The sequence below is a fragment of the Heliangelus exortis genome, chromosome 20 (genome assembly GCF_036169615.1).
Source record: "Heliangelus exortis chromosome 20, bHelExo1.hap1, whole genome shotgun sequence".
Lineage (NCBI taxonomy): Eukaryota > Metazoa > Chordata > Aves > Apodiformes > Trochilidae > Heliangelus > Heliangelus exortis.
The window spans coordinates 11,713,967-11,734,897 of record NC_092441.1 but is presented as its reverse complement, the minus strand read 5'-3'; the positions used below and the strand labels follow the sequence as shown (position 1 = coordinate 11,734,897).

The 20,931-nt window shown below is 47.5% G+C and overlaps 2 protein-coding genes and 1 long non-coding RNA gene across 9 annotated transcripts in view; 2 read left to right on the top strand and 1 right to left on the bottom strand.

Annotated features, from left to right (window-relative positions):
• LOC139805599 (ankyrin repeat domain-containing protein 18A-like) overlaps window positions 1-20,931 on the bottom strand; it is a 52,917-nt gene that overhangs the window by 19,428 nt on the left and 12,558 nt on the right. The window lies entirely within an intron of this gene.
• Window positions 3,798-19,213, top strand: LOC139805602 (ankyrin repeat domain-containing protein 7-like). 3 transcript variants are annotated; one of them, XM_071764151.1, is made up of 13 exons: window positions 3,807-4,340; window positions 4,752-4,866; window positions 5,113-5,286; window positions 5,399-5,505; window positions 6,000-6,137; window positions 7,370-7,623; window positions 8,592-8,625; window positions 8,705-8,774; window positions 9,628-9,694; window positions 10,174-10,250; window positions 10,592-10,742; window positions 11,484-11,568; window positions 18,892-18,991. In XM_071764151.1, exons 1-12 carry the CDS (start codon window positions 4,120-4,122, stop codon window positions 11,537-11,539), a joined length of 1,464 nt encoding a protein of 487 aa, XP_071620252.1. In that variant the 5' UTR covers window positions 3,807-4,119; the 3' UTR covers window positions 11,540-11,568; window positions 18,892-18,991. The 3 variants fall into 3 exon arrangements, with proteins under 3 accessions (XP_071620254.1, XP_071620252.1, XP_071620253.1); XM_071764152.1 differs by lacking the exon at window positions 18,892-18,991 and adding an exon at window positions 12,171-12,294; XM_071764153.1 differs by lacking the exons at window positions 9,628-9,694; window positions 10,174-10,250; window positions 10,592-10,742; window positions 11,484-11,568 and having other exon boundaries at window positions 3,798-4,340; window positions 18,892-19,213.
• On the top strand, window positions 14,685-17,614 carry LOC139805608 (uncharacterized). Its single transcript, XR_011729905.1, has 3 exons — window positions 14,685-14,725; window positions 15,072-15,289; window positions 16,815-17,614. It is a non-coding gene; the product is annotated as an uncharacterized lncRNA (long non-coding RNA).

Genomic DNA, 20,931 nt, shown 5'->3' with positions numbered 1-20,931 from the left:
CTCCTGGGGCCTTTTCTGCCTCTCTCAGGCCCCTCGCCCGCTCTCTCTCCATCCCCCCTCTCTCCTCCTTTCCGCCCTTCTCCTCTCTCTCCCTCCCCCCCCCTCTTTGCCCCCTTCCCCTCCATCTCTTTCCCGCTCCTCACCACTCTTTTTCCTGCCTTCTCTCCCTGCCCAGATCCCCTTCCTCCTGCTCCCCCTCCCAGCTGGGCCGGGGCCGGGGCAGCCCCGGGGCCGGGCGGGCTCAGGCAGCAGGAGAGGAGGAGCGCCCCGGGGCATGCTGGGAGCTGTAGTCCCGGGGCATGCAGGGGGCTGCCTGGCGGCCATCTTGGTTCCCGGGCCATGCTGGCAGCTGCCGCTTCCCCCCACTCCCCAGCCCGCAGCCGGGGAAAAACTCCGGGAGGGCAGCGGGGATGAGCCAGCAGCTCCCAAAAGCCCTCAAACTGAAGGAGGAAGCATGCAGAGGGGGGATGCAAGGGCAGGTACCCTGGGAGGAGTAGAGAGGTGGCTGGAGCAGCTGGGGAGCACGGCAGGAGAGCCACATCCATCCCAGGTAGAATCGAATCTAAAGCAGGGCCTGGGACAACCAAGGAGCCCCCACGGGGGGAGAAGAAGAGGTCTGTGATCATCTAAAGAACCTGCAGGTCCACAAGTTTATGGCACCTCACAGGGCCCACGCACGGGTCCTGAGGAGCTGGCAGACGCAGTTGCTGAGCCTCTGTCTGTCCTATTGGAGAGGTGATGGTGGTCTGGTGAGGTTCCCACTGACTGGAAAAAAGTGACATAGTTGGAGTGGAAGAGCTAAAGTTTGAGTTGGAGAAGTAAAGAAGGAGGGTCTGAGACCCTGAGGGATCTGAGAGGGGTCACTATTCCCTCCCATCTCCTGCCCACACCCTATAGAAAGTCAGGCAGCCCAGCAGCCCATCCCCCTTTCCTCCTGCTCCTTGCTGGGCTGCTGTTCCCCTCTGCTCCTTTCCCACCAGCTGCCACCTGCTCCTCAGAATCCACATCCATCTGGTGCTGGGAAGAGCCGTGGAGCTCCCTCTTGAGTCGGCCCTGCCACAGGGAGCCCTCAGGCACCCATTCCTGCCAGCATGGAGATGGGGTTGTGTGTCAGCTCAGGGAGCTGTTCCCAGGGGGGAGGAGATCAGCCCTGGCTGAGCCTTCCTGCAGTCCCTGGCTCTGAGGAGGAGTGGAGTGTCGCGGGAAGAAGCGGGGTTGCTGCCTGTCATTGTGGAGCAGGAGTTTTAGAGGTAAGAATACCTGTGGTGGTTGGTTGGTGGTTGGAGGTGGAGTGTGCTGGACTATTTTTTCCCTCCTCTGTCGCTATTTTCACAAGGAAAAGGCAGCCAGTAGCTTTGCCACGCACGCCTGGGGTGTTTCAGGTGTCCCAACATCCTGTAATTCTGAGAGGAAAATCTGCAGTAGGATAAGGTGCTCACTTTCTGGCCCCAGTGCCTGTTACAAGGGACCAAAATTCTCACTTTTGTTACTGGAAGAAAGACATTGTTTAATATCAAACCTAGTTTATTCCAAATCTGGTATCCCCACGCAGTCCTATTTGTAGGTAACTTGGGGGTCTAGTTTCTTTCAGCTGCCTGTTGAGTGCATTTCTCTGTCTGATTTAGCTGTGAAAACCACCACCAACAAAAAAAAGCACTTCAATGAATTTACTCTTGATGTATTTCCAGCTCCTACCAAGCAGTGAAGTGAAACGTCTCAGTGGCCCATTTGGTAATTGTTTTGCTTTTTTTGCTGCAAAAAAAAAAGTCCCTCATTTCTATCATCAAGGGTTGGACATGATGATCTCTGAGGTCCCTTCCAACCCAGCCAAATCTATGATTCTATGATTTCTGACAGAAAAGTTTGTCTAATAGCTTTTTAGATGTCCCAGCCCCTCCACTATTGCTTCTTCATGTCCTGCAGTCTGCTCTCCAAAGAGCCATCCTCCTCATCCTCCTCTTCCTCTGGTGATCCCATACGTGATGAGTTCTTGTGTCCTATTTGCAAAGCCCTACTGACTGATGCAGCTTTTATTCCCTGCTGTGGGAACAGTTATTGTGAGGAATGTAAGTGTTCCTTGCATGTTTGTTAGTTCAAAACAATCACATCTCATCTTCTGAGAGCAGAAACACAAGAAAACAAAGCTGCTTTGTTTCCAGTTCTCTTTCATCCTGAAGTCTGTCCTGAAGGATGCTTCTTATAGAAAGGGGAAAATAAGCAGAAAGCTCTTTTCCCTTTTCTGTGTCTGGTTAAATGCCCTTTACACACAGAAGGAGGAGTATGAGCAGAGTGTGTAATTGTGCAGGTGCTGACAGTCTTAGATATCAAACTATCTTGTCCACAGCCCTTTCTCTTCTATAAGACTGCTCTGGTGATTTACTGCTGACTGGAAAAAAACCAAAACAAAACACCACTATTTGAATATTTAAATAGTTAAATATTTAATCCTTCAGAACTCAGAACGTTTTCCTGATCACTGTTTTATTCCCTAACCTTGAGGTTGGTGAATTCCACTCTAGTGGACGGTGGAAAGAAGACTAGATAAAAGGTCAAGGCACAGCCTAACCCCACCTTCAGATGTTACAACAGTGAAATACCAAGACTGTGTGGTTATTTGGTACATACTAGAAATTTTTTTTTACACTATTGAACATTTTTATCCTCATGCTCTCCACCCAAGATCTTACTCCCCCTTTAACCATATGTGTATTTTTCGGAGTGATTAGAACTCCAGAATTTCCCTCCTTTCTTTAAAAACCATTTTGATGATTCTAATTCCACACAGGTATTAGAAGAGCATTACTAGAGTCTGAGGAACATACCTGCCCAGCCTGTTAGCAGAGGTTTCTCCTGGTGCTCCAGTCCAACAAGTGCTTACCCCAGGTAACATGATGGCTTTTACATAAACTGTTTGTGAGAAAAGTCTCTCTGTAAAAAGCTGAAAGGGGAGAGTTTACATCTCCTTACACAAGGCTACATTGAATAAGGCCAAAACAAATGATTGGAAAAGTCAGTGCTGTGGGGGGGGTGTGGTTGGTGGCTAATTACAACCATTAGTGGGTCATTTCAGGCTGGCTGTTCAAAAGCTGGGCTGCCTGTGGAAGGTCAGGCTGGTGCTGGGGCCTGCAGAGGATGTGTTTGCAGCAGGGAACTTTGAGATGATTTTCTGTGTAGCTGGGTGTGACACATGTAACATGGTGACAGTTAACATTTGTGTTAACTCTGCCAGGAGAATTCTAGATAATCCATTTCCCTCTAGTTATGGGTTAGACTTGTCTAGGGAAACACCCTGTACTTGTGCAATGGCAGCGGAACTTTTGCAGTGAGCTCTGTGCAGTCAGAGGAAGCTAGTTTGCCATTAATTTAATTAACTTGCTGTTAATTTCAGCAAGTGCAACTACTTAGAAGAGACTTAGCTGAAAGCAAAAGTGTAAAACAGAAAATCACCTTTATCCTGGCCCAAACCAGGACAAGATGACAAGTGAGAGACAAGAAGTTGGCTACACAAGAAGGGTTATTTTACCCTCTCTAGCTACTCCTTTGAATTGGTTATGAAAAAGCCTCTCCAGGAGCAGAACTTACCAGTTCTTTGTATGACTCATAGAGGTGGGGGAGAGCTCAGCTTCTCTCAGATACTTCAGGGACCATTGTCACCTGTAGTTAGTGGCAATGAGTGAATGCTGAGGCTTAAACCAATGCAAGGTTTAAGGATTAAAGGAGCCTTTTCCTTTCCTTCAGCCCCCTCCCCCCCCCCCCCCCCCCCCGTGAATTGGTTCAGTCCCTTCCCTCCCCCCCCTCCCCCGCAGGTGGTTCGGCCCCGCCCACGGTTGCCCCTGGCAACTGCCGTTAGGGGCGACTCTGCCGTTGTGGCTCCTGTGCTGAGCTGTGCTGGTCTCTGCCTCTCCGGCTGCTCCTGGTCCTTGCCGTTGGTTTGCTCCTTTCTCCCTCCTCGTCCCTGCCTTTCCCCTGTCATCCACCTCGTCCCCGTCTCTCTCTTCCCTGCCCTGTCCCTGCCTTTGCCCTTCCCCTGTCATTAACCCCCACCCTTCCGGCTCCGCCGGCTGCCTCCCGCTGTTCCCTCAGGGCTGTGCCCGTGCCACAGCCCCCAGAGCTCCTGAGATGGGGCAGAAATTCAGCAGGAAGCGTCGGGTGTCCCGCTCTGGCAGCGCTCCTGGGCAGCCCTGCGGTGCTGCCGCTGCCGGCACCGGCGCCCCTGAGCCTCAGCAGCAAGGTCTGGGCAGACTGCACCGCGCGGCTGCCCGCGGCCACCTGGCCTGGCTGAGGCGCTGGCGCCGGTGGATCGAGATTTGGGGCATCGATCGCCGCGACAGGGAGAATCGGTGAGGGGCTGTGGCCGCTGCTGGGACACCTCGGGTGGCGTGCGGGAGCATCCCCCCTGCAGGGTTTGTGTGGGATCCCCTTGGAGCTGATTGCTTGCAAAGCAAGATGTACCCTGTCTGCTGGGAGGGGGAACTCGAGAGCTTTCCAGTGCTGGGAGCTGCTGGGTGGGCGCCAGTGCTCCTGGAGGTGCTGGGCTGCTGCTTGGCCCTGCTCTCCCTGCAGGGTTCTCTTGCAGCTGCTGAGGCCTCCCCAGGTCTCTCCTGCCCTGTGGGTGATGTGTGCGGGGTTGCAGCAGCAGCAGCAGCAGCAGCAGCAGCAGCAGCAGCAGCAGGGTCCCCCGGGCTGGGTGGTGCCACAGCTTTGGTTCTTTCCTTGTCTGTCAGTGTTAAGCTCCCGTGTTTAATTCTCAGGACACCTCTCCACCTGGCGTCTGCAAACGGCCACACAGAGGTCGTCACATTTCTAGTAAGGCACCGCTGCCAGTTGGATGCTGCTGACAATTTTGGGAGAACACCCCTGATGATGGTGAGTGAGAGAAGTTCTGCTCTTGGCAGAGGGGCTTATTGAGTGTGCATGAAAGGAGAGGTGTCTGGCAGGACTCTGTGCGCAGAGCTGTGCGGAAACACGCCTGTTGGATTTGGAGTGGGACAGGCAGCTGTCAGGTCATCTTTGCAGGTGCTCTTCTTTGCCAGTGGTCAGAAGCTGGGCGAGCTGTGATGGAATGAAATGTGAATTTTGGAAGTCTTCCCTTTTTTTGTGTGTTGTTCCCAGGCAGTACAGTTTCATCAAGAAGACTGTGTGGCTTTTCTGCTAGAGCACGGTGCCGACCCAAATCTCACCGACACCGATGGCCACACTGCCCTCCATCTGGCCATCCAGGCTCATAATAAAAACCTCGTGAGGCTGTTACTCAGGCATTATGTCGATCATCGTGCCAAGAATAAGGTAAATGTTTCTATTTCTTCAGCAAGTCCTTTCCGAAAGTGACGTCAGTATTCCTTGTACAGATTTTTTTTTACTTTGATTATTAGCATGATGTATTTCTCTGACTTTTCAGGAGGGCTTTACCCCACTAGCTCTTGCTATCTCTGAACATCAGGAAGAGATAGTAGAAATTCTCCTGAAAGCAGGAGTTGACGTGCATGCTCGAGACCAGCATCAAAGGTAAGGGGTTTATCCAGATGTGTCCCATTGGTATTCTTTCTGTTGGATTGCTGAGAAGCATGGGAATGTGCTCTGACCAAAAGCAGGGGGCACTCGGAAGGAGCTGTTTCTGTGAGACTTCTGTGTGAAAGCAGTGTGTGCTTGGCTGCTGTGGTACCTCAGGGGCTGCTTTCTGCATTGGGGATGTCCAGGGGGCATTGTCTGGCAGGAGATGTGTCATGAGCCTGGCAGCAGTGCCTCAGTTTGAGAAACCACCTCCTGCACAGCAGCCTTGTGTGCACTGAAGTGTTGTGCATGTGGCAGCTCTGTCTGACCACGCAGCTGTTTTGACTCCCTCTCCCATGTTACTGTTGCTTCTAATGGAACCTGCTTTTTCTTTTGTTCATTGGAATGTAATGGGGAAAAGACTTTTTCTGAGAGCAAGCAGGAATGAAACGAATGCTTCTGTGTCTGTGTCAAATGATCCATTTCATAGGATGTTTTGCATCTTTCAGAACCCCACTCATGATTGCTGCTTCTGTTGGGCAGCTGAATTTGGTCCAAGTTCTCCTTTCTTACGGTGCCAATATTTCCCATGAAGACACTGATGGGAACACAGCTGAGGATTATGCTGGTCTTCATGGGTATTGGAGGTAAACTTTGAACTTTCTGATCAGAAGAAGTGGTCAGTTCTCAGTGTGGCTTTGGAATGTTGTTGGTGGCAGCACCAAGGTTTAATGGTGTGTTTAGAGCTGTGTTGAAGGTGTGCTCAGTGATGTCTTCTAATGAGTGTGGTTGCTGTGCCCAAGAGAGTGGGTCTGTAGCACCCTGAGGGACCCATGAGGGGTGGAAGAGGCAGGGCTCAGGATTCCCTCCCATCTCCTGCCAGCCTCTCTGAAAGCCCAGAGGATGGGCAGCCTGGTCCCCGCCTGCTCCCTTCTTCCCTGCTGCTGGGCTGCACTGGGAGCTCTTGGGCAGAGGCTCCTGTTTTGTCATCAGCTCGCCTGTGCTCGGCAAGATCCGAATCCATCAGGTGCCTGGGGCAGCTGGGGACCCCTCTCCTGAGTCGGCCCTGCTGCAAGGGGCTCTGGGACACTTATAGCTGTGACCATGGAGATGGGCTTATGTATAGACTTGCAGATATTTGTTCCTCATCCCACGTGTTCCTGTCTCTTCCTCTTTGAGCAAAGCTGTTTGGGTCTTATTTTCACACCTTCAAGTCTCTCTTCCCTATTCCCCTTTTATCTTCCCTTGGGAGGGTGGAGGGGGGTACCAGAGCAATTCTGTCACCTGGTGTTTGGTTAGGACTGAGACACCGTGTCTAGTGTTAATTTGGAGGCTGAGGGAAATGTCTCTCCAGGATTGTTTGTTAGAGAATCTTTCAAGTGTTGTTGCTGAGCTGAGGTCTGCCCAGCAGGAACTCTCCAAAGTGTCTGTAGCCAGAGGAGGAACTTGGCAAGCTGACATGCGTGTAAAGCCTCTGCCCAGCCCAGCACCATTGTCCTTGCTGACTTGCACTGCAGTGCCCAGGAACCACCAGCCTTTTGTTTCAGAGGAGATCTGACTGAGAGCCCTTCGTTGCTCTGATGCACAGCTTTGTAGGTGTGGGGGTTCCTTCTCTCAGGTGGTTATGTGTGCCTAAAAGGCAGACTGAAAAAATGTTCCAAGCAGGAGCTTGGAACTTGGAAGGTGTCAATGTGCATCTCTAGGGTAAGAGCCCTGCAGTGAGTTCTGTGTGAATTACCCTTAACAAATACTGAGGAGAATGCTGAGAATTTGTATGAATATGTGTAGGGTGGATAATAAGTTGGTGTTAACTGTTGTGCTGGATGGTGTATGCCAGGATGTGGTTCTTTCTACCAACTCTATTTCTTTCTCTGTGCAGTCTGAGTCAATATCTGGCAAAATTGGAGGACACATCAGAAGCTCCTGCAGGGGATGCTCAAGGTGACAACATACTCAACATACTTCGAATTCCTGAGCGGGCAAGAGCTGCAGGAGAGCTGGAAGCAAAAACAGACCAGGAGAACAGAGGAGAAGCTCCTGCATGTGATACAGAAGATACCAGCATAGTCATCACTCCTGAGGATGCAGGAGCTGCTCCATTTATGTGGGGTGCACCTGCTGTGGACAGAGGAGGTAGGATCCTTAACTACGGAGGAGCTCAAGAGGACAATGATGTGGCCTTTTCTTGAGGTGGTTTGTATTGTCAGGACTGACTGTGCTCCCTGGTGACTTCAGTGCAGGCATCAGGAGGAGCAGCACAAGAAGCTTTGTGAATGTGCGCTGATTTGTTACTTTTTGGCCTTGTCAGGCTGTAAGGGCAGTTGTGATTTGTGTGCTCCATGTCTACTGACAGGGTTGTGTCCTACAGAATTAATTTTTGAATATAAATGAAGATAACTCTAGATTGGGACCTGTTCTTCTTTTAGCTTTTTAAGTGTGTTATATCTGCACTGTGTGGCAAATGGACAGCAGAGAGTGTTCAGGGAGCATTTCTTGGCATTAACAGTGCAGTCTGGCTGGCACTGCAAAGCACATCATGAGAGTCCCTTTGCTGTGCTGCAGCAACAGAGGGCTAGAGGGTAAGCTGGGGTCATCCTGAGAGACCTTCTGAGGTCCTCTGAAGTGTATGTTTTGGGGAGGAGTCCTTGTGCCACATCCATTCCATGTGCTTGTGGTCAAATCAAGAGAAGCAGCACTCCCTGCTGCTCTGAGGCAAATGTTACAGCCCTGTCACCAGGGAATTGGGTGTTGGGTACCTGTCTTAATAAGAGAACCCCAGCATTTGTTGGCTTGAAATATCAGGTGTTACTGAGCAGGATGGGTAGAGAAGGTGGATAGTGATTTGTACTCTAAATAATATAACAACACAGGGAGCTGCACCCACAGGTGCCACACAGAGTGTTCCAGGAGGCACAGGGGTGCATCTGTACGCCGACCCTCAGGTGTGACTCTTGCAGCAGTCACCACACCCATTTGGGTCCAGTTGTGGCCAGTTTCATTCTGTATGAGCTGTAGAGTTGTCCATGTTAAATGTTTGTGTGTACTGTTTAATTGTTAGCTTGCCAAATCTAATGTCAGCATGTCATTGAATCTTTGAACAGCCACAGATGACCTTTGTGAAGGAGGCTCAATAAGGTGAGACTTTACAAACCCCTCCCACTTGCTTGAGAGGTGATTTAAGAGACATAGCACTCATTTTGCTTTGTTTTTGAAGGAGTTCTGAGGAGGAGGGGGATGATGATACCTGGAGTGATTCTGAAGAATCCATCTGTTTTAGCCCTAAGGTATGGTGCAGTTACAGGAAAATGTCCTCGAAAAATAAATCTCTTGAAGGCAAGTTTTCTCTGGGATTGAAAGAAACTACAGTTCAGCCAGCATTGTTTTCTTCTTAGAAGCCATCTCTGGCTTCCAGCCTTCTCTGGCCTGCTGTCAGATTTTGCAAAAAGACCTGTAGCTGTGGCAGAGCAAGCAGTAGATTTGTGGTTTGAGGCCAAAGTCATAGGTACACACTCACATTATTTTATTTCTTGCTCATTTGGATCAGCATCTGTTGCTGATGCTGGGATTCTGTAGTGATGGGGAACTTGAGTGTGGTAGTTCAACCCACTCACTAATGCTGGAGATGCCAGCCAGCATCTTTAGTTTTGACATGATCTCATTTTCTTGCATTGATTTAAATAGAAATGATGCATTTTTCTGCTGTGATACTGAAATTTAGGGATACTGGGGTAAGTGTACTTGCAGGGGCTGATTTATGCATCAGGTCTGGTGATGCTAACAGTGCCTTGCATTCTGCACCTTTGCAAGTAAGCATTCTGAAACTGTGAGAGCTGAATTTTACTAAGTAATAGAAAGATAAAAATCAGATGAGTGAAACTGTTCTGCATGTAAAGATAGTTTTGGAAGCACTTTGCAGAAGGGTGCCTGCAGAGTCTTTTGGGGTGGAATACTCACTGAGTTGGGTGTGTGAGGAGTGTTTGTGTAGTTGGAAGTGTAAGATAAATGCAGCACCTAAGCACTATGAAAAAGACAACCTGATTATATTTCCTGTTCAATATTTGATGTGAAAACAATGTTTATTGTTGTGACTACTAGGGCGTTTAGAAATTAAACATTTTTTCTAAAATAAATCTTTAGGTCAAGAAGGAGCAGAAGCCAAACTTGTTGGAGTTATGGAACATTTTCCTGAAGTACGGGAAAGCTGGTAAGGAAAAGGTTGCATGATGTCCTGCTCTGCAAGTAGACTTTCCAAGTAGGTTTTTTTTTATTTATTTATTTTCTTACTCTAGAAAGTGAGAGAAGTAAATTTTGAAAACAAAGGACTTTTTCATTTGAGAAATAAAAAAGCCATATAGTTCAAATAAAGGTATTAATCACCTCCTAAGCCTCTGTCCCTGGCCAGTCCTTCCTCCCTCCTGGTCCTCCCTTAGCTGGCTCATTTTCCAGACATTCCCAGTGACTCCTCTCCTGTGAGTAAGTCTGGCAAGGTGCCAATTGCAAGATAAATAAATAACTCCTTTTATTCACATCCATTCTAATTTACTATTCATATGTGGTTGAAGACAATGTGATTATTCTAGAAATGGACGTCCCTGGTGAATAACGAAAACCTCAAAAAAAGAACAGGGGCGTAGCAGAGTGAACTAAAACCACTGCATCTCTCCCTTCTTCCCTGGTGTGTAGGTCTCCAGGCAGACCTGGAAGCTCTCCAGAAGGAGAAAGCTGAGGAAGGTCAATGGACATCTCTGTGTGGTTCTCAGGTACTTTGTGTGAAGGACAGGGAGGTTGCCATGGTGGGGCTGGGGAGGGTAGGAGGGAGATCCAGGAGCACCTGAGAGCTTGCTGTAACTGAAATGAAGCTGGGCTGGCGTGAGGGAGTGCTCCTTGGGGGCTGTGCAGAAGCAGGGCTGAGACTGAGGACAGGAGACATTTCTTTCTGCTGCTGCAGATTTCCATGGAAAAGCTGAAGGCCTTGTAAAAGCAAGCTCAGCCAAGTTTCCCTTCTGTCTTAGGCAGGAAAAGTCTTTTTCAAGCTGGCAGTGGGTGGCAAAGCGGGTCCTTGTTTCAGCTCTTTCCAGCTGTTTGGTTTGATCTCTTTTAGGAAGAGTCACCTGAAGAGGAAGAAATGGAAGAGAATCAGGAGAATGAAGAATTCAATAAAGAATTGTGGGCTGCAATTGCTGCATGTGTCACCAAGTACATTTTAAATGAAAGTCCTGGTATTTTGACAGGGACTTCAGAGAACAAGACTGGTGAGAGGAATGATTTGTTTAATACTGATTGAAATTCTTCCTCTATGAATGCACAGTAAATGACCAAATATTGTGTTGACTTCTGATGCCGAATTTTTTCCCTCACTTGTGAATCCTGATGGGATTCCTGTTCTTTTTCGTTCTTTCTTTGAGAACTGAAATTGTGGCTTTGTGTTGCAAACAGTGCTGTGTATCAAGGAAGTGCCCTTCTTGCTTTTTGTGCTGTGTTCTCCCTCTGAACCAAGTGTTTTGTGTCAGCAAGCTGCATGCACGTTGCTGTGTGTGACCTGAATGAACACTGACCAAGTGACAGAAGAAATATTGTACACCTATCTTTACTGAAACAGTGGAGGAGCCTCAGGCCTCAGAGCAGGAGGAGGAGGAGGAGGCCCCCTTTGCATTGCTGGAAGCATCTTGCTCGTTACTGCATGGACCACAGTTTATCTGAGAGAGAGAGAGATCCTGCACCTTGAAGACACTGGAGTGAATTATGTGTGGCCATACTGATAATCAGAAACTTTCTTTTTTACATAAGAAAGTTAAATGCCACCAAAGAAAGGATTTAACACAGATGCACATGAAATGTGTATTCTGATCATTTTCTCTCTAGCTGGTCATAAATTTGAGGGGATGTGATGTTTTGTGTTAAGATTATTCTCACCATTAATCAAGATGCACTCTAGGAGTAAATAAGTAGCATTAAGTCGTGCTGGTTGTAAAAGTCTCTTGTTTTTACTGTAGGTGAGCACTCAGGATCTGCTTTCCATACGTCATCACCAGCAAAAACAGAGGCCTAAAGGAAGCCACTGACAGCTCTGGGGTGCAGGTATGTGAAGCCAAATATTTTGCATTAGAGTCTGGACTGATAAGTGGCATTATAGAGTAAATTGGATTATACAGTAAGGTCAAGAAAAGTAACCAGAAAGTGACTAATGGTGATGGCAGAGTCCTGCAGAGGAAAGTTGTGTTACTGTCTAAAGTTGGGTACAGTCCTCTTAGGATGAGGAAAAATCCTTGCCAGATGCAGGATATTTGCTGTAGTGCTGCTTTGTTTCCAGCTGGTTTGCTTCAGTTTTGAGCAGTGTTGTTCCTGCTGTGCTGTGCAGACAAACAAAGCAGTCAAATGCTTTTTCCCCATGCAAAATGCATATTGAAGGGAAGAGGGAGATTTGTCTGTAACAGGCAGATGTGTGTGATTAGACGTGCCTGGTTTTCCCCTTTGTAAGAGAAAGCTCATGCAAAAAACTTTGAAATTTGGTGACTTTTGGTGTTATCCCTGCTTCTGTTTTTTGGCCACGTCAGGAAGTATTTGAAAAAGATTTTTTCTGATGGCATTCATGTGGGGAATAGGGCAGGCATCCTGTTGGTGTTGGGCATCTGGGGCAGGGCTGGGCAGAGGGGTCTGGAGTCCTGAGGAACACCTCAGAGTGTCGGGATCTGGAAGAGCAGCAGCTTCAATATGAGCATCAGATGTATTACTATTACATGAGTTCCTACAGGGATAAGAAAAGAAAACTGAGAGATAAGTCCCAAAAACGTAAAGACCTCCTGTCATCATCTTCTGAGACCAGGGCTAGAGTAAAAGAGCTGGAAGAGCGTGTGCAGTGGTGCGAGACTGACACAGAGAACCAAGGTGTCTGTCACTGTCTGGGGTTGTGTGAAAATCTGTTGTCCAATTTGCTGTTTAGGTTGGACAGATTTCCTATAATTACACAGATTATAAGGGAATATGAGGACCCAGTTTCCAAGGGGCAGTCTTTCACTTCTTTTCTGCGGAGGAAAAATATAAGTAGAAATTCAGAGCAGCTGCCAGCTCTTGGCTGGTTTGGCTGAGAGAACAGCAAGAGGGAAAACAAGATGGGAATCAAAATCAGCTCTTTGCCTTTGGTTCAGTGGGGGCATCTGTTTCCATTGTTAGATACTGGCCTGCTGGGTGGGAAATCTGATGAGATATTCTCAGGAATTGTGTCCCTTGGCTTTCTGTGGAAGTTGGCTGACAGATGGAGGTGTAGTGCAGCTGCTGTGGGGAGAAGGTGGTGAGGTGCAGGTCCTGCCTGTAGATCCTGTTGTGTGCCCAATAGCAAAGCAGTTCTCCTGATGGGTCAAGATGAAAAGGTGATGTGCAAAGCAGTCTCTGGAAGGGCACCTCAAGGGCTGCTGTTGTGTAGAGGCAGGGAGATGGGAAGAGTCCCCACAAGGCTGTCAGGGTCCATGAGCTCCAGGGGCAGGAGCAGTCCCACGCCCCCTCCCCAAGAAGAGTAGCAGAGAGCCATGGGGATGAGCCAAGGGTGCAGATCCCCAGGGCAGCCCCTGGGGACAGGCAGATCTGCATTCCTGCCAGGACATGGTGTCCATGGGTGAGGGTCAGGGCTGAGAGCAGTGAGACCCAGCCCAGGCCACCATATGGAACGCCACCATCACTCAGAAGAACTGTATGAAGCTGGCTTTGCCCAAGGTCACCCTCAGTCCCCATCTTAGGCATGACTTGAGCTGGAGAAAGTTCAGGTTTTGCTTTTGTAAATGGTGTCATTGCTTCCCTGGGCACGGTGCAGTGAGGTGATGCAGAAAATGTTGTTGAACTTGTTGCTCACTAGTGGCTGTCTCAGCCCACCTTTCCCGTGTCCTGGGGACCCAGAAGCAGAGTTCCCAAAAGTGCTTTTGAGGTGGTTATTGCTGCTGAGTAGCATGAAAGAAAAGTCACCTGCCTTTGCTGGGGCTCATGGTTAGTGCAAAAGTTTGTCAAGTTTTTGTGTTTCTCTTGGAAGAGTTATTTTGAATGACAGGGAAGGTCATTACATTGAGGCAGATTTAAATAGAATCAGAGAAAGTTTAGGGTTGGAAGGGACCTCAAAAGATGATAGAGTCCAACCCCCTGCGAGAGCAGGGTCACCGGCAGGAGGTCACATGGGAACAGATCCAGGTGGGGTTTGAATGTCTCCAGAGAAGGAGACTCCACAGGCTCCCTGGGCAGCCTGTGCCAGTGCTCTGTCACCCTCACAGGGAAAAAAATTCTCCTCTTATTTATATGGAACCTCCTATGCTGAAGCATATATCCATTGTCTCCTGTCAAGTTTCTTCCTTCTGTTAGAGCCTCTTTCAAGTTTCCACCATGCCAGTTTCCTCTCCTTTTAATGACTGACAGGATATCAGGTTTGATGTTCAATGGATACAGAAAAGGTCTGCTTCTGGAGGGGGGGAAGAGAAGGACAGAGTTGTAGTTGACCATGGGGGCCTAAGGAAAGGCTGATATTTCCTGCACATTTTTAAAATAAACTGCAGCTTTCACCTGCGGTGGAGAATACATCTTCCTCCTTCAGTAAAAGCCATGTTCTGAAGCACTATTTAAAAATTTCTCAGTGTAGAGAAAAAATAGATGGTGTGTTTGTCAGTTCCATAATGAAGCTTGACTGTGCTGACAGTGTGCAAAAATTCCTCTAAAGCATGGGACGTGGTGTTTGTGCTGAAACCAGAAGGTGGGTGGGCAGGTATGGGTGTGTTTGACTTCCCATGGGCACACGAGCATCTCCCAGCAGAATAGTCCCAGTGCTTTTCCAGGTAGGCCTGTGGGTGAAATGCTGCCAGTTTGGTGCCTCTTGGTGTCTGACCTGCTGCAGGAGAACTGAGAAGGGCTGGGAACCTGAGGAATCCTATCAGAAATGATGTGACAGCTGTTCCTTTTTAAAAGGAAGCCCTTGGTTTCACTCTGATTTTGGTACTGAGTCAGCAGATGACAAATACAGTCCTGGTGCCCTTTACCAATTTTTCACAGATTGACTTCTCTTACATCCTGCTGAGTTCCTTTTCTTTTCTGTTTGTTTGTTTGTTTTGTGTCTCCGTCTACAGCTTGATGACCTTTTTTGGAAGCTGGAGGCAGAGCCTGAGGCAGGCGTGCAGGGAGAAAACCAAACTCAGGCTCAGTGAACAGAGGTGTGAATCCTGGGGAGGAACAACTGGAGAAGCCCAAACAGCAGCTGCATGCAGAGGTGAGAAACATCACCCATCAGTTCTGAGAACAGAAGCCACCAAAGTGGCAGGGTGGGGGACTCCTTCCTTGAGGAACCCTTTTCTCTCTGCCCTCTCCTACAGAGACAGTGTTCCTTCTTTAGCAGCTTTGATGAATAACAGTGCTGAGAGGGGGGGATTCTTTCTGAGGGAGAAGAATTCTTGCCCGTGGTAGCTCTGGGGTTCTGCCTGGGTTGCTGAGGGGAGTGAGGAGGCTCGGGTGCCTCAGGGAGGAAATCTGTGCCCTTGCCACTGGGCAGGTTCAGCTGAGGGGTGGGAGAGTTCCCTTTTTCTTTGTGGTGGGTAAAAGTGTGTTACCTGCTTCAGGAGCAGGCAGCTTCCCAGGACAGACTGGAACAGAGCAGAGCCCATGACAACGATGAATTCAGAGAGAAAGCTGCTGCTCTGCAGCATTGGAGACCTTGAAAGGGAATTGGACAGTGAAAGGAGACCCTGAGGGAGAGCATTGCTCTAAATCAAAAATATGAAAAGCTGTATCTGGAGGAAGTGAAAAAGAGAAGATGCCTACAAAACAAACTGAAAAGGTGGGTACATGCTTTTTGGAGTGTTTTAAGGGATGACTTTTTTCTTGTGTGTTTTCCTCCAAAACTTCCTCTTCTACATCTGGTCAGCATTATATCTGTAAACCCGAGGTGGCGTATTTGTGAGGAAGGTTCCTTTAACCCTCCCTCTGTCTTAATGAACTACAGAAAGCCAATACTGCACTCCATGAGAAGTGCATTAGAAGAAGAAGAAACAGGGTTGCAGCATATGAGGCAGGCATGGGTAAGCATTTTGAAATCCTGTTCTCTACTACTGCTGAAGAGAATCCATGAGCAGGGCTGTTCCAGTTCATTTGTAGTTCCAAACCATGTGGTCTGTTTCTGTTCCTTTTCTGATTTTGTTTTCCATCTGCACTCTTGTGTCACAGGAGTCTTGGCACTGTTGATGTTTTAACTTGCTTCATTTACATGTTTTTCTTTCTCCCTGAAGAAGACCTTGGAACTGAAGGCCATTTTTCTTTCTAATTCATCTCCTTAATAATCAATAGTCTCTTTTCCCTGCAGCCAGGTACAAGGTTTGTAGCCAAGTACTGTTTAATGTTGGGTGGAATTTTATACTGGCAATGTTCTGTCTCTTGATGGTGTTGGGTTTTGATTCCAACTTAGTGATGGAAACCCTAATGCTGCAAGAATGTTGCAGTTGCTATTTGGTCCAATGGAAAGAATGACTGCTGCAGAGCACTTTCAGCCCTGATGTATTTGTCCTGCTGTGGCTTCTGTGGCAGTGAAGGGTCTGTAGGGTGAGAGTGCCCGGATTTCACCTGTTAGAGTGGAACTTGTTGAAACTCTAGGAGTAGGCTGGTTTCCCCCTCCTTGCCAGTTGTGAACTTCAGAAAGTTCTTGGTTGCGAGAGTGGCTGCGTCAGGAGTGCCAGTGCTGTTGTGGAGTTGAGCTCCCAGCCTCTGAGTATCATCTCCCAGAGTCTCCCAGGGTGCAGCTCACTCTGTGCTCAAGCACCCTGGGTGGGGAGGCAGTCAGTCAACACTGCTTTCTGCAAAAGAGTTCTTGGGAAGGTGAGTGCTGCCAGGGAGCCCAGTATGAAGAGATGTGCAGTGAGATGAGTAGTACCTGCTCGGGGGGAGGTTTGGGATAGCTTGTTGGGATATCTTTTCCAGGGAGGTGGGGGGAAGGAGAACAGTGCAGGCAAGTTCTGTTCCCCAAAGGGTCTGTATTTTGCCTGGCCCTTCATTGTCTTTTCCAGAAATCAGTGTGCTGGCTTTATTTCCACCCTTTTCTCTTTCCTCAGGCATGGATGAGAAGCACAGAGCTATGAATGGAATGAATTAGTGGGAAACAAGATTCTTTTTTTTCTCTTTATTCCTTTGCACAAGTTATGGGGTGTGGTCCTGTGGACCTTTTTTCTGAGAGCAAGCAGGAATGAAAATCATGACAGAGTCTGTGTCAAATGATCCATTTCATAGAATGTTTTGAATCCTTCAGAACCCCACCCATGATTGCTTGCTGCTGGTGGGAATCTTCATTTGATCAAAGTTCTCCTTCATTACAGTGCTGGTGTTTCCCATGAAGACACTGCTGGGCTGACAGCTGAGGATTATGCTTTTATTCATGGGTATTCCAGGCCTCCAAACTTGAAAATTTGCCGACCGGTGATTGGGATCTCATCATTTCCTTACGCCTCCCACTCCACAACAAGCACCGTGTTGTTCTCCTCAGTATGTGTGCCCCAATCCTCCAAGCTGACCATGCAGAAAAAAATCAAATTCTACAGCCAGCTGCACTGCCTCACCCAAAAGGTTCCTGCAGATGCTAAGATCATAATCCTTGGTGACTCCAACACCGCAGTAGGAAAGAACTATGAAGCCTGGAAAGGAGTCCTGGGCAAGCATGGTGTTGGAAACTGTAACGACAATGGACGTCTCCTGCTGGAGTTTTGGGCTGAGCAGAACCTCACCATCCCCAAAACTCTCTTCCAACAACCTGGAAGCATCCTGGATCCAAGCACTGGCACCTCACTGACTGTGTCTTAGTGGGCCCGAGAAATGTTGGCGATGTCCGTCCTAGCCAAGCGATGCCTGGTGCAGAATGTCCTACAGACCACTGCCTTGTGCCATGCAAACTTACCCTCTGCTTGAAGCCCAAACCTAAGAGGGGTGGCATCCCAGGGAGGAGGCTCAAAGTGAACCATCCTCCAAAAGGTACAGTGAGAAACAGCTTCCAGGTAAACCTTCAAGCTGGGCTTTTAGATCATCCCACAGATCCCTCTCCTGAAGCGCTTTGGCAGCACATTAACAAGAGCATCCTGCAGTCCTCTGAAGAATCCCCAGGGTTCTCCTCAAAGAAAACCAAAGATTGGGATCTCACCCAAGAGAGATCCCAGAAGTGTTTACAAAGAAGAGAAGCTCTTAAATTCCACTGTCTTGTAAAAGGTAGAGTGAGAAACACCTTCCAGGTAAACCTGCAAGCTGGACCTTTAGATCATCCCATAGATCCCTCTCCTGAAGCACTTTGGCAACACAGTAAAAAGAGCATCCTGCAGTCCTCTGAAGAATCCCCAGGGTTCTCCTCAAAGAAAACCAAAGATTGCTTTGAGGAAGACACCTGAGAGATCCAAGGATTGTTGACAAAGAGAAGAGAACCTCTAAAATTTCACTGTCTTCCAAAAGATCCAGTGAGAAACAGCTTTGATGAAAACACCACGGTGCAGTCATCATCACCCTGTAGAAGAAGAAAGGAGAAAAGTCAAACTGCTCACACTACTGAGCTGTAACTCTGCCCTCCATTGCTGGAAAAATCCTTGGAAGAAGCCTGTGGTTTTCCCTGGAGGTGAACTTTTCTTGTGTCATCACCAGCAAAAAAAGAAAAAAAAGGCCTAAAGGAAGCCACTGACAACTCTGGGGTGCAGGTATGTGAAGCCAAATATTTTGAATTAGGGTAAGGACTGCTAAGTAAAATTATAGAGTAAATAGAGAGTAATTATAGAGTAAATTATCGAGTAAATTATACAATAAGGTAAAGAAAACTAACAGAAAGGGCCTAATGGTGATGGCAGAGTCCTGAAGGGCAAGGTGGAGTTGCTGTCTGAAGTTGGGTACAGTTTTCTTAGGGTGGGGAAAAATCGTTTCCACGATGCTGGGTATTTCCTGTTCTGCTGCTTTATTTCCAGCTGATCTGTGTTGTTCCTGCAAACAATGCAGTCAAATGCATTTTTTTTCCCCATACAAAATACGTCTTGAAGTGAAGACGATGTGTGTGATTAAACATACTTGGTCTTCCTCTTTGTGGGAGAAAGCTCTTGCAAAAAAACCTTGGAATTTGGGGACGTTTGATGCTTTCCCTGCCTCTGCAAAACATGTGTGTGTTGGGCCATGCTAAGAAGTGTTTGAAAAGATTTTTTTCTGAGGGTATTTCTGAGGGGAATAGGGCAGGCATCCTGTTGGTGTTGGGCATGTGGGGCAGGGCTGGGCAGAAGGGTCCTGTGTAACACCTCAGGGGAGAGTGGAGCACATTATATTCCCACTTAAGGGACGTGGTTTAGTGGTGTTGGTTTCCCAGCTGGACTCGAGGATCCTAGAGGCTTTTTCCAGCCTTAATGATTCTGTGGTTCTGTGATTCTGTCCACACAGGAGGCATTGGCCCAGCTCCAGAGGGAAAGCCATTTATTCCATCAGCTGCTGCACAGGGATGCTTTAATGACATTTTCCACAAACTCTGCTGAAAAGCAAGTTTCCATGCTGGAAAAGATGAACGAGGAATTAAAGGCCAAGTGTGCTGGTTTAAGAGAAGAAGTCTTAAACTATGAGGCTGAAAAAGTAAAAAAAGGGAGGTAAAGGACACACTTTTTGCAGTGTTGAAGGCTCTGAGCAGTGTTTTGCTGTTCATTTCTGCATTCTGTCTTTTGGGACCTGCCTGTTCGTCAAAAAAGTCAATTTCAGCCTTTCTAGGCTTTCTCTTCTCTATTTTGTGATGCGCAGCAATATTTACATTTCTTCTGTGTGGCTGTGTTGGGCTAATTAACTGGTCAGAAGACTGATTGGAATGTTAAAGTTCTTTTCTGCAAATTCCACCAGTCCCAGGCGGAGCAAAGATTTAAAAGTTGCTGTACCCATTTTGTTAATTTTTATTTTCTGGAAAACAGGAACTAGTCCTGTTGAGTAATTAGACCCTGTTTGTCTGTGAATAGTGATGTGCACAGTGCTTTAAAATTCCATTTCTTTCTTCCTCTCAACCCCGGAGTGTTTGAGTGAGGTGAATACCTGCATGTGTCAGATATAACCACCTTATTCTTCATTTTTCAGTTTCTTTATGAGGGAAGAGGGGGAAGAATTCCAGGAGTGCTGTCAATGCTTTTACCCTGAGAAAAACGTTGTATTCCTAGTGCCAAAAAAAAAGGTTTCTTTGGGAGATGGTAGTTGGGTGGGTGGCTGGAGGAAAGGAGGGACTGTCGGGTTTGGTTGTTCCTAATCCCCTCTACTGTTCCTGGTTCCTGCCAGAGATAATTCTTTGTGTCTGAATATTTCAGATCTGATGGAAAAAAAAATAGGAAAAGCCTACAGAAAACTTCGTGGAAGATAAAAGAACACACTTCCCATCAGTGGCTGCAAATCCAGTTCACCATTCAACTCACCTGGCACCAGTCTGGTTCTGAACAGAAGTCCAAGTCCAGTAGGAAGCATCCCCGGTTCACCCAGAGGAGCAGAACCATTGATGAACAGGATTTCCTCTTCTGCAGCCAAGGTAAACATTTTGAAATCCCATCCTCAGCTACTGCTGAAGAGCATCTGTATGCAAGGTTGTGCTTTTTAGCCTAAACTTACAACTCATTTGCAGGGATTACTCATGGTGTAACTCCTCCTCATCCCAACACAACATCTAGGTGTGCTAGGGGTGAAAAGTTTGGGTTTTGAGGGCTGTTTTCCAAGAGTGCCCAGAAACCAAAGATGATGCCATAGAATGTTCCCAGCTAAGCTTTAAATGAAATTTTCTTACCTAGGATGTATGACTATAATAAAAAAATCTACCACAAATCTCACTTCATACTTCAGTGTAGAAGATCCACTGTGTGTAGGAGGCATTTGGTTTTTTATGGAGTTCTCCTGGAGGAGCTGTGAATTTGGTCACTGCTCTCCCTTTAGTCCTGCAGAGAGGGCCCTTCCCTCCACTCTGCTGGTTTATGGCCTCACTTCTTTGGCCCTTGGAGTTTTTGCCTGGTTTTGTGTGGATTGGAAGAAGGTTTTAGAAGTTTAATATTGCACAATGTTAATGGTGTGTTTTCTGAATAATTCTAGTACAGGCGGGAACTGGATGAATTTGTCTCTGAAGAAGCTGGACATGGTAATGTGTCATGTTAGAGTAAGTAAAAAGATGACTGCTCCTACCTCTTGAAAACAACATCTTGAAAGCTGTTTAGTTCCTGTGCTAAGCACAGGGGGTTTTTCCGCTATCTTTACACTTACTTGAACATGGAAATTTTCTTATTATAAAATGCTTTGTAGAGCTTTAAGCAGCTGCCTGAAAAAAAACCCCAAACCAAGCAGAAAGGAATCTTACCCATTTCCTCCACACAGATACACTTGGCTTATTCTGAAGTCACCTTTCACTGGAGTTTATCCTCAATCACAAGCATAAAAGGAGCCCTACACAGAGTTTCAGACTTCAGCCATCAC